Source organism: Pteropus vampyrus, unplaced genomic scaffold (genome assembly GCF_000151845.1).
Source record: "Pteropus vampyrus isolate Shadow unplaced genomic scaffold, Pvam_2.0 Scaffold14, whole genome shotgun sequence".
Lineage (NCBI taxonomy): Eukaryota > Metazoa > Chordata > Mammalia > Chiroptera > Pteropodidae > Pteropus > Pteropus vampyrus.
The window spans coordinates 7,670,456-7,687,984 of record NW_011888795.1 but is presented as its reverse complement, the minus strand read 5'-3'; the positions used below and the strand labels follow the sequence as shown (position 1 = coordinate 7,687,984).

Genomic DNA, 17,529 nt, shown 5'->3' with positions numbered 1-17,529 from the left:
CATATACTTCAGATTAAGTAGGAAGCTTTTATTTTGGAAGGGAAATTTTGAAGATTATGGAAGCTTATTTTCTTTTTACATTCTTTAGTATTATGTATGGAATGGGCCATTGAGAAAGCATATACCTTTGACTGTGGATATAGTTTTCTAAAACCATTAAAACTTCAAAAAGTCATTTCAAACTGTGAAATTGACCTTGAGCAACCTTCACAGAGCAATGTCCCTTTTTACTCTCTGTAATTCAAACTCAGGAAGTTATGAACTTAAACATGTATGTGGCAGACAGCATTCTTCCAAAAACAGATTTCTATATACACCAAAGAATGAAAAGGGAAGTATGAAAATATAGCTGTATAGAACTTTCTGGAGGGTCTACTTTTTAATTCCTTTGATTTGCTAATCTTGTAGTGTGTGTATGTTGGAAAGAGTGAGTATGGTATGGACATATAGGGCTGAGCAAATTTTAAAGCTGTCCTAATTTACTGTTTCTGGCACTAATGACAATCTGTCATAGTCATATCCTAGTTTATAGAGAGATAATATAGCATAGTAATTAACAGTATAAGCACTAGAGTCAAACTGCATGGAAGGTAAACCTGAGGAATTCATCTCACCTCTTTCTTGTTACTGCCCTCACCTTCATAGCCACATCATTAAAGTCAGATATGATTTTTATGTTACTAGGTGAGTTTGGATACATTTAAATTAAAAACATGAATTGAGCATTCAGAAGTTACAAAATGAACAATGCATCAAAGAATTTAGTCTGCTAAAGAAAATATAATGAGGATTAAATTCCACTAAAATCTTAGACACGGTATCAGAATTAAAAGAAAAAAAAAATGAATGCACTACATCTGAATATTACAAACTCATGATCTTTTCCTCCATTGTTTTTTGCCCCCAGGTTCTGTCAGATAGTGAGAAGCGGAAACAATATGATACTTACGGTGAAGAGGGATTAAAAGATGGTCATCAGAGCTCCCATGGAGACATTTTTTCACAGTATGTAATTTCTCCATCTGCAAAGTGTCAGTGTCTGAGAATGGATCACTTAGTGATTATTAAAGAATTATCCTTGCTCCCTTTTTCAGAAGCTTTTGATGAAGAGTGCAATTCACCAATCCTTATCCAAAAGCAGTCATTCTCTTTTTGGGAATATACTCTTCTATTTTCTCAAAGCTCTAGAAAAGACAGCACTAAAAGTGTCATTCATCTGGCCCACAATATTGGGGCCTGGGGAATATACTTTGGAAACCTTGTCTCCTCACTGTAAACCCTTTAATGAGCAAAGTTTTTCTTGTAAGCAGAGAGAGAGAAATTCCTCCTCCCATACCCAAGGCTGCCTCTCTTTCATTTTATCAACTAGAGAGATGATTATGATAACCAGCACTGGGGGAAGGAATTAGAGTAGAAGCTCTTTATCTCTTGCAGCACACGGCTTTCTGGGAGTGCTGACTGGATGGAATATAAACACCCTTCCTTTCCACTCTTTGAACCCTTCTTGTGGAGCATTCGAAGTTCCATATGCCCTGATGCCATATACTAAGAGATCTTAATGTAGGGTTTTAAATGTTATAACAAAAAGATGTTTGGATATGCATTTCTTTGGGGAGAGGGTTTATTGCTTTCTTTAGATTCTCAAAGGATTTTGTGAACCTTCTCCAAAAGTAAGAGTCACTGTTGCGTTCATTAATATTTGGAGGTGACAGATTTTCAAGACTTGTGAAGCTATGTGACTAACATGATTAGGAAATCCTTCTTTCCCCCAGGATTGATTTCAGTTAGTCTGCTAGGAAGTTATCTTGTTCCCCTTGTCTTTTAGAAATGATACTTAGGAATGTCAGAAACAGAAAAAGCTTTGTTTATACCCTTTCCCCCAAATCCTCCCTCTCTGCTTTTATTTAAGATTCAGGGAATCCATTCACCAAGACTGACTGGTAGGGGAAAGTTAAATAGTTGTCATCATCACTGTGGTAAAATCTGAGACTTCTTAGTAACATCAATAATTAACATTAAGATCAGAACACTGTACAGTTGAATGTCACTGTTTGTATTAATCTCAAAGCGATGCTTCTGTTACTCACAAAAATTAATTTTGGTCTTGTAGAGACCTGAACTTCTTTTCCTTAAAGTCTAGAATTTTACTAAGGCTGATGCTTTTTCACTTTATTTAATTATGTATCCAAGATTTTTGTACAGAGCAGTAGCTTTCACTAAAGTTAGTTTCTAAAAAGCATATAAACTTAATACAGCAAATGTTCAAAATTACCATTGGGTTCAGCATTACATGGTCTATATATATTATACCTTGTCTCAATAAGTCCATTATATTCTGTTATTCCTCAGTATTAAATCATTATTTCATTGGTTAAACCCAATTCACTGAATGAATTTACTGAATTCATTGGTATACTATATATATGCACTATACTACATTTCTGGACAATACTGTATTATAACGTAAATTTTTTTGTGGGGGCAATGTAGTCGATATTGTATAAATTAAAAATTGTATATGATGTATGACTCCAATGTGTGAAAAATGTCTTTTAGGTTTGCACAATACATTGTAGGACACAATATTTTATGAATGTAAAGAAAACTAATTTAAGGCATGAACTCTGATTTTTTTTCCTGATGATTTTACATTTATCTACAGCTTCTTTGGAGATTTTGGTTTCATGTTTGGAGGAACCCCTCGTCAGCAAGACAGAAATATTCCAAGAGGAAGTGATATTATTGTAGATCTAGAAGTCACTTTGGAAGAAGTATATGCGGGAAATTTTGTGGAAGTAAGTTCAAACAATACAGCTATTCATATTGACTGCCAGAAGTAGTACTTTTGACTGAAAACAAGATGTTTCTAGGTATCTTCTCTGTCTTTTAGGGTGTGGGGAGAGTGACCAGATGTGTAGAATTAATCATAATCCTTGGTTCATGAGACACTGTTGTTGTTTCAAGAACTCATCACCTAGCCCAAGAACTAAATAAAACAATACCACCACTTACATCTGCCTACATGCTGCTTCCCTGTTCTGGTCCCCTGCCTCCCTTCAGAAGTAGCTACTGTCCTGAATTTTGTCTTTATTATTCCCTTGCCACTCTTGCTTGTTTTATCACATATGCATGAATACCTGAATAATATATTGATTTTTTTTTTTTTTTTGGTCATTTTTGACTTTGTAAAAATGGTATCGTATAATGCATTATCTTCTGGGACTGGCTTTTTTCATTCATGTTATGTTACTCAGATTCATCCATGTTGTTGCTTATAGCTATAATTCTGCTGAATAGAATCTCACTGTGACTACAATGTATAAATAGACAGATAGGTTACAACCAGTTTTTTTTTTAATTCCAAATAGTACTTGTATGAACATTCTTGTGTATATATTCAGGTACATATGAGCAAGCATTTCTCTTGGGTAGATATATGTAAGAGTGGAATTGCTGGGTAATATGACCCAGTGTTCATTTGTACGGTATAATACTGTATTGTTTTTTCAATTGATTGGTACTGGTACTTCCACCAGCAGTTTATAAAAGATCTTATAGATCTGCCCACTTCTCCAATACTTTGAATTATTAGACTTCTCAATTTTTACCCATTAAATGGCTATAAAATGTTATTGTGGTCTTAATTTGCATTTTTGATTCATAATTAGGATAAGTATCTTTATATCTTGATTGGCCATATTTGTTTCATCTCATAAAATGCCCTTTTATGTCTTTTGCCCATTTGCCTTTTGCCCTTATTGATGTCTAAGAAAAGTTTATTTTTAGTACTAATCCTTTGCTGGCTATATGTGATACAAGTATATTCTATTAGTTTATAACTTGTCTTTTCATTATATTAAAGATTTATGTAAGTGAACAGAAATAATTGATTTTAATGTGGTCAGATTTTTCAGTATTTTCTTTTATGGTAAGTTTTCATGTCTTGTTTAAGAAATTCTTCTCTGCCCTAAAATCAGAAAGCAGTTCACCTATATTTTTTACTAAAATTTTGGAGTTTTTTAGGTTATTCATCTTTTTTAATTCTGAGAAGTTTATGTCTATTACAGTTTTAGATATTTAGTCCATTGGCACTTCTCCTTCTATCTGCTCTTAACTTTCTTTTAAATAATAAAAAATTTTTCTACTTCTTTATCCTTTCATACTTCTAGGAGAGTGCCTCATGGTCTTCCAGCTCGCTATTTCAATCTTCAGTTATATCTATTCTAATAATACCCCATCAGCTGTGTTTTTATTTCGACTCATTTGTGTACATAACATTTCTGCTTGATTCTTGTATTAATTCTTACTCTATTTCATTTTGCTAATGTCTTCCCTTACTTTCTTAAGTATCACCATGCTTATTTTAATTTCTTAGATTGTCTTTTCTAATACAATTTGTTTAAAATACATTTGGTGGCCAGTATTTTGTCTTGGAGGTGGGGGATGGATCATTGGAGTTTTCAGACCTCTCACTGTTTTGGCCTTTGAGCTCATATCCTCCTCCCTTCCCCACTGTTGGCACCTCTCTTTCCATTGTAGAGTGTATTAGGGCAAGCCCTTACCTAGTGGTTTAACTGTATTTTATTTTCATGCAATGTTTGTGTTTTTGTTTTGTGTCTGGAGTCTGTTGTTTTCTGGGAAGAGGGGTGCGATAGTCTTGTCCAGAACTTCAACTGCTTTTTTTCCAGATCCTCTCACTGCCCCTGATAGCTACTGTTGCCCCAATACACATACCAGTTCAAAACAGCCTTCTGTGTCAGGAGTTTTCTCACATGTGTTGTTACCATTATTGTTTCCTGGAGCCCATATTTCCTAGTTTTTCCAGGGTTTTGGAAGAGATAGCAGGTTGCCTGTGCATATGCGCCATCTTAACAAGAAGCACATTCTTCTTAATTGTGGCTCTGAATAGTTGGAAGAGGAGGACTAGATTTACGGAAGATGCAACTGGCTTGTAATAGTGTTGTTCAGTCTGAAGAATGAGAGTAAAGGGCATTCAAAATATGTGGGCCATCTCTCCTTCAGAAACAGGATAGGTTGTTCAAGTGGTAGAAAAGAGGTGAGCGTAATTAACTCCCATGTTCCCCACTAGACCTGTTGTCTGCAGTCGTGGCTAATACACAGTGCATATCACTTTTTACAGTTAGTGTGTTTCTGAAGAAATTCTTTTTCAGTCTAATTATTGTAAAGAATGTAAGTGACCTTGCTATTTAAATGGCCCAATAGTAAATTCTTCTTTAAGAAAAAATTATCTTGAGAGAACATTGTAGTTAAAAGCATGGACTTTGGAGCTGAACTACCTGGTTTCGAATCCTGGCTCTGCCATACGTTACTTATGTGACCTTGGTCTTTTACTGAATCTTTCTGTGCTTTCATTACTTCCTCTAAAATGGGGATAATAACAGTATCTACTTCACAAGGTTGTTGTGAGGATTAAATAAGTTCATTTATGTAAAAGCAATTAGAGAATTACTTGGCACATAGTAAGTGCTATAAAGTATTTGCTGTAATTACTATTGATGTTATTTATTCTGTTGACCTGGGCTTCCATGTTGGTAGGCTTTCGGGGATTTTTCTCCAAGCATTTGTTTCATCCTTCTGCGTAAGCACATGGTTTGTGATTAGGTGTTTAACTAATTAAACAGGTAAAAACAAGAATGCATTTCTCTATGTCAATTAGTTTCCACATACTTGGAGGGATCAGGATGTTTGATTGCAGTCAACTACAAAGAAATGATCATTGTGCCTCTTCTACTTGTTAAAGTATTTGAATTGAGACAGCACTGGAAACAGTCCTAGACTGAGTTGTCTGAAACAGGGAAGTGTTTTCATTAGGTTAATTATAACTAATCCTCTGGTGGTAGCCACAAACCAGCTTTTGAAGGCTGTAGTTCTTCAGGGGTTGTGGTTTGCACAGCTCAGATTTCTAGAAGACAGTAATTCTGTGAACTACTTTAACTCAGTAGTATTTAACTGAGGCTTAGAAATGCTGATATCATACACAGTATTTTTCAGTTCTCTTTCTTATTTCCCTCTCTTCTCCAACTTTAGAATTGGAGTCATTTAATTATCTATATGTTTCATTTTTGCATTGGGGCTGCTCTGTAACTCCTCAAAGACTTATGTTAGCCTTAGGTCCTGAGGGATAGCTTGCCAGGGAAGGGGGAGCCCCAGCCCTGGCACATGCGCAGAGCCCTGATCACTTGAAAAAACCGAAGGCTGTTTTATGTGAGCGGGAAGCTGATGTTGTTTATGCACTTCTTAGGTAGTTAGGAACAAACCTGTGGCAAGGCAGGCTCCTGGAAAACGAAAATGCAACTGTCGGCAAGAGATGCGGACCACCCAGCTGGGCCCAGGGCGCTTCCAGATGACCCAAGAGGTGGTCTGCGATGAGTGCCCTAATGTCAAGTATGTGAAAGCACTAGCTTTGTTTTACCAAGAGACACTTTAATCATCTCATTTTCTATTAAAATGCTAATGATCCTTTCCCAGATTTTTCCCCTCCTTTTCCTCACTCCTCTCTCTCTCATGTTCTACCATGATAGAGCAAAAGTACATTTTAATATTTTTACAATGGCATTCTTCTAAATATCTCCTTTTATGTTTCTGAACCAATAAGCAATGCTCTTTATTTCCGAATGTACTTAAAAAATGTTAATGTTTCAATTTTTCTACTTGGAATATTAGAGTAATCTTATATGTCCAGCCGACATTTCAAATTAGAGAAGTACTATTTGCTGATTATGTTATAAACACAACTATTTAATTGAAACTTAAATTATATATATCAAAACCAAGTTGGTATTTGTGGGAACAGGAAAAAAAATCAGGATAAACTCTCCTGCTAGATTCCTGATAAACATGACCCTGTCCTTCCAGGTGCAAATGTGTATAAATTTGGGTTTTATTTGTTGTGGATCACGCACTTCAAAGTAATCCATCTACTGCAGGCTTTTTTGGAAGTAGCAGTTGCATGATTATGTAATATATATAGTAGCTTTGTTGTGGCTTTTGGCACATAGGTGTAAATAAATACCACATGGCTTTGTCAACTAAAGATACAGGATCGTCTTCCAAGAAAAAGCTCTGATACAATAGGTAAAACTTTAATTATCTGCATCTGGAGTTTGCTTTGTAGTCTCACTTTTTTCATTTTAAATTCTCTGTCTCAGACTAGTGAATGAAGAACGAACATTGGAGGTAGAAATAGAGCCTGGGGTGAGAGATGGCATGGAGTACCCCTTTATTGGAGAAGGTAAAATATCGATATTGATGTTTTATTGTCATAACTTTCTGCTCTTTGCTTGCTTGTGAATACCTTCCCACCTGCACTTATGGCCACGTAGTAAATGCACATGACTATCTTCAGTCAGTTTTGCGATACAGAAAATCTGTTATGACCATCATGGTTGATCACCTTAAGCAGTAGCGTTACTGTTTATCTTTTGGATATCATGGCAAAAGTTACCGTCAAGTGACCTAAGTTATCAAAATTTAGCGTGTTCAGACCTTAATGGATTAATTCTAACTCAGCAATGAAAGAAGGTTCTCTTTCTTACTAGTTTGCATTAATTAGGATGTTCTCAGACCTCACCTTTGGGGTTAAATTTAAAATCTAAAAGAAAAGAAGCTTTAAGACTTCAGGTTCAGGAAATCAACAAATCTTTCTTTGTTTAGAAAATAGGTCAAGTTATTTATTGCTGTGCCTGAGGCACAAGTGACCTTCACTAATAATGTGACACTTGATATAACCAGGTAGAGACAGTGCTCTCATAGATAGACTTGATAGCACCTTAGGTAATGGCTTTAAAATACTCTCAACTGCCAAATAGATTTCCAATGTTCGACTTGTGTGGTTCACAGTCTGCTGTAATCTGTTCTGACTAGGTGAGCCTCATGTGGATGGAGAACCAGGAGACTTACGTTTCCGAATCAAAGTTGTCAAGTAAGTAAGCTAATTTTAGAGTACTTCTCTTTAGCTCCTGCTTTTCATATGAGTCAGATGATAGAAATATGGGTAACCACCAGGGCACTTACAGACCTTGTCTTCTGTGTCATGCCTAAATGATTATTTGTAACTCTAGAATACTGAAAATTTAGGGTCGGGGCCTAAGATTGGGCCCCGTTGTTTATTTGCTCAGGACATACAAATCCAGAAGATGTTGGCAGGAAAGAATTGATAAGACAAGTAAGGAGTTGTAAGTGAGAGGCAAACAAGAATGGGAAATCAAGGAGACCTGATATTTTAACAGAAAATATGGCTCCATACAAGAATGGGAGCTGTCTCCATAAAAAAGACCCAGTATTACATAATATGCAGCTTCTGTGCAGAGAGAGCTCTTATTTTGTTGGCGTCTCTTCACCATGAAATGCTGCTCAGACAAGAATTTTGGGACTCAGTCTTTCTCATTTATTTCTCTCTTGTTACCACTTTGGAAACCAGTGGTACCCCTGCTTCTAAGAATTCTTTGAAACGAAGTTCCCACCTAAACATGGAGAAATGGGCCCCCACCACTTAGGACTTTTCCCTCATAGCACACTTTAATCTCAGTGATCATTTCTCCAGCTTTCTTTACCTACCTTGTCTTTCTCATTGCTTCCCAGAGAAACTGGAATATGTACTATTCCTTGAGTAAACTTGGTACTTTCTCAAGTCCTTGTCTTTGCCAGAATTCCCTTTCTCCCTATCCCCATCCCGCCTGTGTCCACCTTATCTGCATCTCTAGAACTGACCTGGTCTGCAAGCTCAGCTCTGGAAACCTCCCCAGACCCGTTCCTGATGCCCATCTTCCTTGCTGGAAGTTGTCTTTCTCTCTTTTCCATAATCTAGTACTTGTAGTTTTATATTTATATCTTTGGCTTCTGCTGATTGTACGTTCTTTTTGAGTAGTTTAATAAATCTTACATACCTGTGTAGTCTTGATTAGTACTACACATAAAGGAGTGTCTAATAAATATTTATTGTTTAAAAGAGTGATATTCATCCTTTTCCAAGATATTCTAAAAACTTTTTGAATTCTTTTCACAGGAAGGTGGAAGTTAATGATTTTTGCCTTGATCTGTTTTTAGGCACCCAATATTTGAAAGGAGAGGAGATGATTTATACACAAACGTGACAATCTCACTAGTTGAGTCTCTGGTGGGCTTTGATATGGATATCACTCACTTGGATGGTCACAAGGTAAACAAACCAATTTTCCTGCTTCCTGTTCTCTTAAAGCTTTCACGTGGGTGCTTTTAAGATTGTTTCAGCCCCTTCAATCATTTAGAGCCATGGGGACTCCTTTCTCAGTCTTTGTCCTGCTGCTTCTCCTCACTCTGCTGCTGAATGTCTGGCAGTAACTGAGTCACAGATGTTTCTGCTACTTAAGAGCTGATTGCGCGCAGCCCCTGGCGGCGTTGTCCTTACAGCCTCCATTGGCAGAGCCTTACTGTTTCGCTTGTTTGTGCGTTTGGTTTTCCTTTTTCTTTTGAAGGCCTTTGCTTACTTTGGCTTGCAGTGTACTAATGAGTCCCCTCGCCCCTTCCTCCTTGCTGCTCCTCTGAGCTGTGACATGAGCTTTGGGCACTAGTGTTCACTAGAAGCCAGTATTGTACTTCAGGAGTACCAGTCCTGCTCCAGTCCATTCTCTGGCTTTTCAGGTACATATTTCCCGGGATAAGATCACTAGACCGGGAGCCAAGCTATGGAAGAAAGGGGAAGGGCTCCCGAACTTCGACAACAACAACATCAAAGGCTCTTTGATCATCACTTTTGATGTGGATTTTCCAAAAGAACAGTTAACAGAGGAAGCAAGAGAAGGTGAGGGGTATAATGTGTGTGAAAGAGAGAGAGATTGTGTGTGTGTGTGTGTGTGTGTGAGTGTGTGTGTGTGTGTGTTGTATGTGAGTGTGAGAACAGGTAGTTAAAGAGGACAAGCAATAAAAACAAATCCTCCAGTGACTTCAGATATCAGCCACTAACATTAGTGAACACAAGCCTGGGAATAAACTTACCTTTCTGTAAAGGCAGTACTGAAAATCCTTCTGTCGTCGTGTTACAAAAGGCTGTGTAAGCTGGGCTTTGAAACCGAGGGAGAGAGAGGTTGTGTGGGCGTGTGGTTGTGAAACAGAGTCACTTAAATGAGCTGGACCAAACTATAAAACGAGAGATGGGGTACGCTGGAAGGATCAGAGTCTTCGGGGTAATGTCTGCAATGACTGGTTGAGAAGAGGGCCTAATTGGTGGGTCCTAAATAAAAAGAAGGTGAAAGAGGTCAAACTGAAAAGAGGACAAAGAAGTAATGGAAGACAGTGCAGAACTTGCATTCCATTTCAGTTACCTCTTCTCATAGGGTTTTATGGGATGTGTATAGTGTGTGTGCCTGAGAGACAGAAAAACGAAGGATCATCTGGGATGTACATGTGCATGTGTGGGGGTATTCACACGCAATGAACATGTGGACATTGGTGGTTATTTGTTTCATTCAAATCTGTGGTGGTTATAAAACTTTTTGTGAGCCTCCCATGAAACATGCTCTTTAAACTCTAGTGAAGTCACATTGTTTAATGGAGTCATTTGTTCATTCTTTCCTCAGGTATCAAACAGCTACTGAAACAGGGATCAGTGCAGAAGGTATACAATGGACTGCAAGGATATTAAGAGTGAATAAAATTGGACTTTGTTTAAAATAAGTGAATCAGCGATATTTATTATCTTCAGGGTTTTTTTTGGTGTGTGTTTTGTTTTTATTTTCAATATGCAAGTTTGGCTTAATTTTTTTCTTCTAACGATCGCCATGAAATGAATAAGAGTGCTTAAGAATTTGTCCATTTTGTTCAGAAAAGTGACCAGCAAAAGGTTTAATAATACCTCTCCCTTTGGGGATTTAATGTCTGGTGCTGCCGCCTGAGTTTCAAGAATAAAAGCTGCAAGAGGACTCCAGGAGCAAAGGAAACAATAGAAAGGGGTGGAGTTAATTGGTAGCTCTTTCATTCAAATGCCAATTGGAGAAGTCTGTTTTTAAATATATTTTGTTGTTATTTTTTCTTGACTCCTGTTTCTTTTTGGTTTAGCTATACTTTTGTCTTTTCCATCTCCATTTTGGTCATTTTCCCTTTGCTGTTTTCCCTCCTTGGTTCTTGTGATTGAGTTGTTTACCCATCAAGCAAGATAGATGTACAAACCTGCAAAAGAGTGATAAAGATCCCCGTGCCAGTCATCTAGAAAGGAGCTTGAAGAAACTGAATAGAGATTGAGGTAGAAGAATCAAGGTTACACAAAGGTCTAGTTGTACTTGAGAAAGTATATTTCCTCATTTAATTTGAGAATAATAAAATCTGACATGGAAACTTTACTGTTTAGAAGGCACTTTCATATATCTGATCTCAGTTGACCTAATAATCAAAAAACATTTGGTTTGCGTTAGGAACCAGGATTTCCCTTGGCTCTAGAAAAATAATTTAAAGTAGATCTGCAAATTACATTTGCCTCTCCCAGCAGCACCTAATTCAGATGGTACGTGACTTGAGTCATATTTGACTTTTCAACCTCCTTCACTTTTCTACATTATACGGTCATGTCACACTCTGCTTTTTATATACCTTTGGACTTCTTGCCTCAGCTAACGAGTGTTTCAATGCTGTTGAACAATATTGCAATGTTTGTGGAGCTATCGAAATAGTTCCAGCAGCATGTCCACCTTTGATTATGCAGCTGCTGATGTTACTACTTGCCGTTTCATTGCATTTTTCCCTGTTTTGCAAAAATGAGTGGAAGAGAAAAAAATGGAAATTTTATCAATTTAGAACAGTTAAGAACAAGATAAAAAGCAGCACACCTTTAACCTCAGTCAGACACTTTTGGACTTGAGTAGTTCAAGCCTGCATTCACTTGTGAAGGAAAAGAAAATTAAAAGGCTTATTTGAAATGCTGAAAAATCTGCCTTAGAAATCAAATGAAATCACATAAATACATATGTCAGTTTAGTGGACTTTGTACATTTAACATTCATTAGGTACTGAATTACCCTAGTAGAGCATTTCATAGAAATAATCATTTCCCTTACATATCTTAGCCCAGGAGAGCTTTTGATCATTACTTGCACTTGTTGATCTCTTCTTCCAAGAGTCAGTCTCACACTAAGCTAGAATTACTAGTCTTGCTAGAAAGACCCTATAGAGATAATGCACTTGCTACAAATAATGTTAATTAGGCTTCGTCACTTCTATTTATCCATGGTCCAGATGACCATGATTTAATGAGTTGAAAAGAATATTCTTTTATCTTTGACTCTGTGAGCTCCAGTTCACTCTTAAGTGCTTTCTTGGAAGCATGCAGTAATGTGGAAAGATTTGTATCAAAGTTTCACGTATTTGCTTGTAATTAAAAAAAACAAAACAAAACCATAGTAACAGGGTGGTGGTGGTGATGGAGATGATGAGAAGGTCATAAAACCAGGCTCCAAAGCCCAAATTTTTTGCACTGTGGTACAACTGCCTCCCCAGAAGTTAGGGCTGTCCAAAAATGGAGTGGCGGTCCCTGAGGCAGCAAGCTCCCTACCAAGTGGTATACAGACATCTGTCTTTCCAGGAATGCTGCAGCAGGGGTTCCTGGGCTCAGGAGGTTGTGGTAGTCAATATGAATGTTCCTTTCAAGCTAGAAGCCTCTATTACAGAGTTTTTAAGTGAAGGACTGTGAAAACTTGTTCTACTAAGTAAAAAATATTGAGTGCTTACTATGGGCCAGTTTCTGTTCAAGTGCTTTATATGGATGAGCTCATCTCTATGCAAGAGGGACTGTTACCCTGAAATTATAGATGAGGAAATTGAGTTATATCTCAGAGCTTACAAGTGGTGGGACCAGCATTTAAACCCAAGCAGTCTGCTCCAGAGAATGTATTTTCAATTGCCATGAATTCATGAATTCTACTCAGAGAAAATAACTACCGTGGAAGAAGGATTCTAGGTAGTGATGGTGTATGAACAGATAATAGTGTCTTTAGTCCTGCAAGGAAAAATGTCATTCCAGCAAGATATGTAATGAAGCAGAAAAGGTGTTGACCTGAGATCAGACTCAAACTCTGTGACACTGAGCTAGCCAGTTAACCTCTCCGAACTTCAGTTTTCTCATCCGCAAAAAGGTAATAATGAAGGGTGCTATATATTTTATGTGAGCGTTTGTGCATTTCTAACAATTATTTTGTTTATATATATATATATATGTATATATATGTATATATATATATATGTGTATATATTAGTGTGTGTATATATATATATATATATATATATATGATTATTTGCTGTATTCACTATTAGGTTTCCAGATTTCTGAAGCTTCCATGGGTGTTAGTGTTCAGAAATCACCATTTTTGAAAAAGGGAACAGATGTGGGAACTTAAAACCAATTTAAAAAGTTGCACTGGTTGTAATTAGAAATGGGAATGGAACAAGGATTTTATTATATTCTTTGAAAAATATAAAAATAAAAAGCTGCTACTTGCTCTAGTAACAACATCTACCCTGAACAAAAAAAGGCATATCTAAGGAGAAATGCAGAGAAGAAAAAACAGTTGGGTAAATGTTTACTTTGAAAAAAAAGTGTTGTATTTCAGTCACTGAAATTGTACCAGTACCTATGAGTAAGGGTTGAATATAGGTCACAGGCAGTGGGCACCAATACACTTTCCACAGTGATTATATGTCAAAGAGCCCAGACCCTTTCTCTTTTCACTAAAAACAAAACAAACAAACAAAAAAACTTATGAGTGGTATAACTTTAGGCATATTTCCTCTATTCATGCAGCCAACTTGAGAATGACATAATTGGAGAGCATCCTAGTCACAGACCTGAGTGTCAATAAAATCCTTCTGAAGCTACATTATCTAATACATAGCCATATGTGTGGCTATTGTGAATTGAGAGGTGCTATAAGTATAAAATACACTCTAGATTTTGGAGACAGTAAAAAAAAAGTAAATTATTTCAACAATAATTTCACATATTGATTATGTGTTGAAATGATAGTCCTCTGAATATATTGGGTAAAATATATTAAAAAATACATTATTAAAATTCACCTGAGGCTTTTCTGTTTTTTTTTTTTACTTTTAAAAAATGTGGCTATTAGAAAATTTTAAATTACAGATGTAGCTCACATTCTACTTCTATTGATAGCACTGCTGCCAAGTCGACATTAAAGAAGTTGACCAGGACTTTGGAATAAAAGGCCTCATATTCATTCCTATTCAACTACCTCTCATTCAAGTCGGTCCAATGGTCCAGACAGTTAAGATGTTCTGGGATCAATATTTTGTGCCTCTCCACTTGACGTTATCTGTCCTTTTGACCAAGACATCAAAATTTTCATCCAAAGGGTGAATAAAAGTCCTAGCCAAAGAGTTGAAGGCCAACTCTTATATTTTTCCATGAAATCTCTCCAGGTTGGCATTCATCAAACATCAAGGTAAAGTCATATCAACCTCCATGAAAATAACTAATTTTGCATCCAGCCATATTTCTTTATTGTGTACAAGGATCCACTCATACAACAGCCTGTTAAGAAATGATGTGTGTCAACAACTAAATCTTACTGAGCCTGTATTGGGTCCCAGGGATCAGCACTGTCATATCCAGGTGCTTACAAGTGATGCCATACTTGGCTGTCATGCTCTTATCTTTTTGAAAAATAGCCCATCTCCAGTCTTTCGGACTCTCATTCTTCCATGGTGCCTCGAAATCACAACATGTTTAGCAGCCTTCTGAATATTCTCCAGTACGTTGAGATTTCTTCTGGTCCAGCAGACATGATTTCCTTTGAAGTGCTAAAGTGTTTCTTACCATCACTTCTTCCCTCTTGGGCTCCCATTTCCACTTATTGATGTTTGTTCTACTCTTCCTATTTCAAACATCATTCTTTTGAAAGAATAAAGAAGCAAAAGGGAGGTTTTATATGCCATACTGGATAAAACATATAGGCTCTAGAATCAAACTGTTTAGAATCAATTTCCAATTCTACCACTTACTAGTGTCTTAATTTCTCCAACTGTAAAATGGTAATAAGAATAGTATCTGTTTCATAGCATGATTGAATGATCGAACAGTTATAACCAGAACGCCTGGCTTGGGGGCAGATAGGCAAAAGGAGCAAGTTAATATCTCTACATTGCTTACCCAAGGTTATAGTTTTTTTTCCTGTTTATTTTCTCCCCTCTGCAATGCATGATGTGTCTCCAGGTGGCGCTAAATGACACTGTGCTAGCTGTAAAATTAGCCTGGGGGCTAAAGATTTTTAGTCATTTTCTGGTAATTTTCACTAAAAATCAAGCCATTAAGTAAGACAACAATAATGATAAGTATCAATGCAAACTCAAATAAATAATGCACCTTGACTGTCTGCCCTCCTCTCTTAGCTTCACTTAATTCTAATGTAGAGAAGGTAGATTCCACATGGGCTGAATTTTGATTTGGAATTCAATTATAAATACATATATATATATGCATACATAAGCCTGAGAATAATAACAGTTGTGGAAACTATCGTGAGGAGCCAGGATAAATTATTGGGAATGACTCAGGTAATTAAAGCCTCTGCCTCTTGTAATAGGTCACTAACCTGTGAGAACAAAAAATGTGATAAGGTTTTCAGCAACACATTTGATGACTCATCTCATGATGTCCTTTGGGACAAAATAGAAACAAGTAGTTGGATTCAACTCATTAATTATGATTGAGCATGCTGTTAATGAATGGATCGTGTCAACCTGAATGGGGGTAGTCTCTGCTGGCAAAAAACAGACCTATGTTCTCAGTCCTGATCAGTTCAATACTTTTATTAATGGTGAAGTTCCAGAAAGAGTTTAAAATGCCAAATGCCTACTGTATGTGTAAGTTACAGAGATTTCACAGCTCTTAAATGCTTGTGAGTCCAAAATCCCCAGGAGAGAAGCAGAACACATTAAAACTGACCAGAAAGCTTTTGACTCCTGCACAATGCTCAGGATGGGGGAAGCGATTTAATCTGCAGGGAGAGTGTTGGGGTGCACCATCTTCATCTATAGAATTAATGAGGAAGCATGAGTTGGCAACAACACTGTCAAGATGTCAGTTAAACTGATGTCCCCAACACAATCGCATGAGGACTTACACTAAATGTTATGGGCAAAGTAACAAACTAGAGTCAGCTGAATAAAAGATTTATACCATCAGGCCATTATGAGAAACTGTAAGTCTTCAAATTGTAAGAACTAAATGCCTCCATGTTTTATGATTTGTTAAAGGAATTTTGACAATGGGGAAAGAAGGAACCCTCCCCTAATTCTGTTAAGCAACTGCTAGAAAAGAGAAGCTAAGGTCTCATAAGAAGCAAGGAGAGCAGCCTGATGACACCATAATGGTGACGTCCCAGTACTACTGCCATGTAACAAATTACCCCAAAACTTAGTGGCTTAAAACAGTAACAATTAATTTTCTCATGAACATGCAGTATTGGCTGGGCTTGATGAAGACAGGTCCTTTGTTCTATGTGGTGTCAATTAGGACAGCTCAAAGCCTGGGGACTGGAATTGTCTGAAGATTCTCTTGTCATGCCCTGCAGTTGATCCTGGGAGGACTCATGCAGCTGGAGGCTGGGACATGGGGCTCCTTGGGAGCCTTTATTTCTATGTGGTCTCTGCAGCGTGGTAGCTTCAGCAGAGCTGGACTTCTTACATATTGGCTCAGGGTTCCCAAGACACATATTCCAAAATAAAAAGCCTATTTCTTTTCATGACCTAGCCTCATAAGGAATGCAGCGTCCTTTCTGCCATATTCTATTCACAAAGGCTCACCCATATTCTAGGGGAGAGGAATTAGATTCAGCCTTTTGATAAAAGAATCTTCAAGGTTCCGAAAGAGTATCTAGATCTATAAATATTGCCGTAGACATTTTTGGAGCATACAGTTTGCCCCAGGTGATCACCAGAGACAACCATAAGAGCAGCAGCTATGACCAGGGAACAATGTCAGAACAACAATGGATGAACCACATCGTGCTCATGGAGCATAAAAGAGGGCAGGGGAACTCAAGAAGAATGCAGTGACTATCTGCTAGTCTGTGAGCACCACCCTGTCCCTGCCATTAAGGAAGGAGATTCTGGGAGCAGGGACCAGAGCCAAAGGTTACATCATTCTGGTTCATGGGGTTATCCCCTTTCCTGCTGGGGAATATGAATTACACACTGGTGACCTCTGGCGAGAATGCGAGGGATGCTGATGGAAGCGGTGGACACTCAAAACTGTAAGGGATGTAGGATGACAGATGGGACTCCTCACTAGAGCTGTTGAAACCTCTTGGAAGCCAATTCTAGTAAAACAGGACGACTAATTTTTTTTTTAAACCAAATAGCACAAAAAAAATCTCTTAAAGTCAGTTGCAACTTCTACTTTTCCACAGGACTCAACATAATACAATCATCGAATTTATTTCTCCCAGCTGCCAGGGACTGTGCAAGGCATGATGAGGATACACTAGGTGCTAGAATGTGGTTCTTAGTTTTGCAGCCCTCACATAC

General features: G+C 37.4%; 1 protein-coding gene across 1 annotated transcript in view; it reads left to right on the top strand.

Annotated features, from left to right (window-relative positions):
- The window catches only part of DNAJB11 (DnaJ heat shock protein family (Hsp40) member B11), a 15,914-nt gene extending 4,884 nt beyond the window's left edge, over window positions 1-11,030 (top strand). The window contains exons 3-10 of the mRNA XM_011381966.1: window positions 908-1,005; window positions 2,663-2,795; window positions 6,263-6,405; window positions 7,170-7,252; window positions 7,885-7,942; window positions 9,067-9,178; window positions 9,640-9,799; window positions 10,575-11,030. Coding sequence (XP_011380268.1) covers window positions 908-1,005; window positions 2,663-2,795; window positions 6,263-6,405; window positions 7,170-7,252; window positions 7,885-7,942; window positions 9,067-9,178; window positions 9,640-9,799; window positions 10,575-10,639 — 852 coding nt within the window. The 3' untranslated portion in view covers window positions 10,640-11,030. The remainder of the gene's footprint in view (window positions 1-907; window positions 1,006-2,662; window positions 2,796-6,262; window positions 6,406-7,169; window positions 7,253-7,884; window positions 7,943-9,066; window positions 9,179-9,639; window positions 9,800-10,574) is intronic.
- Window positions 11,031-17,529: the final 6,499 nt, after the last annotated feature.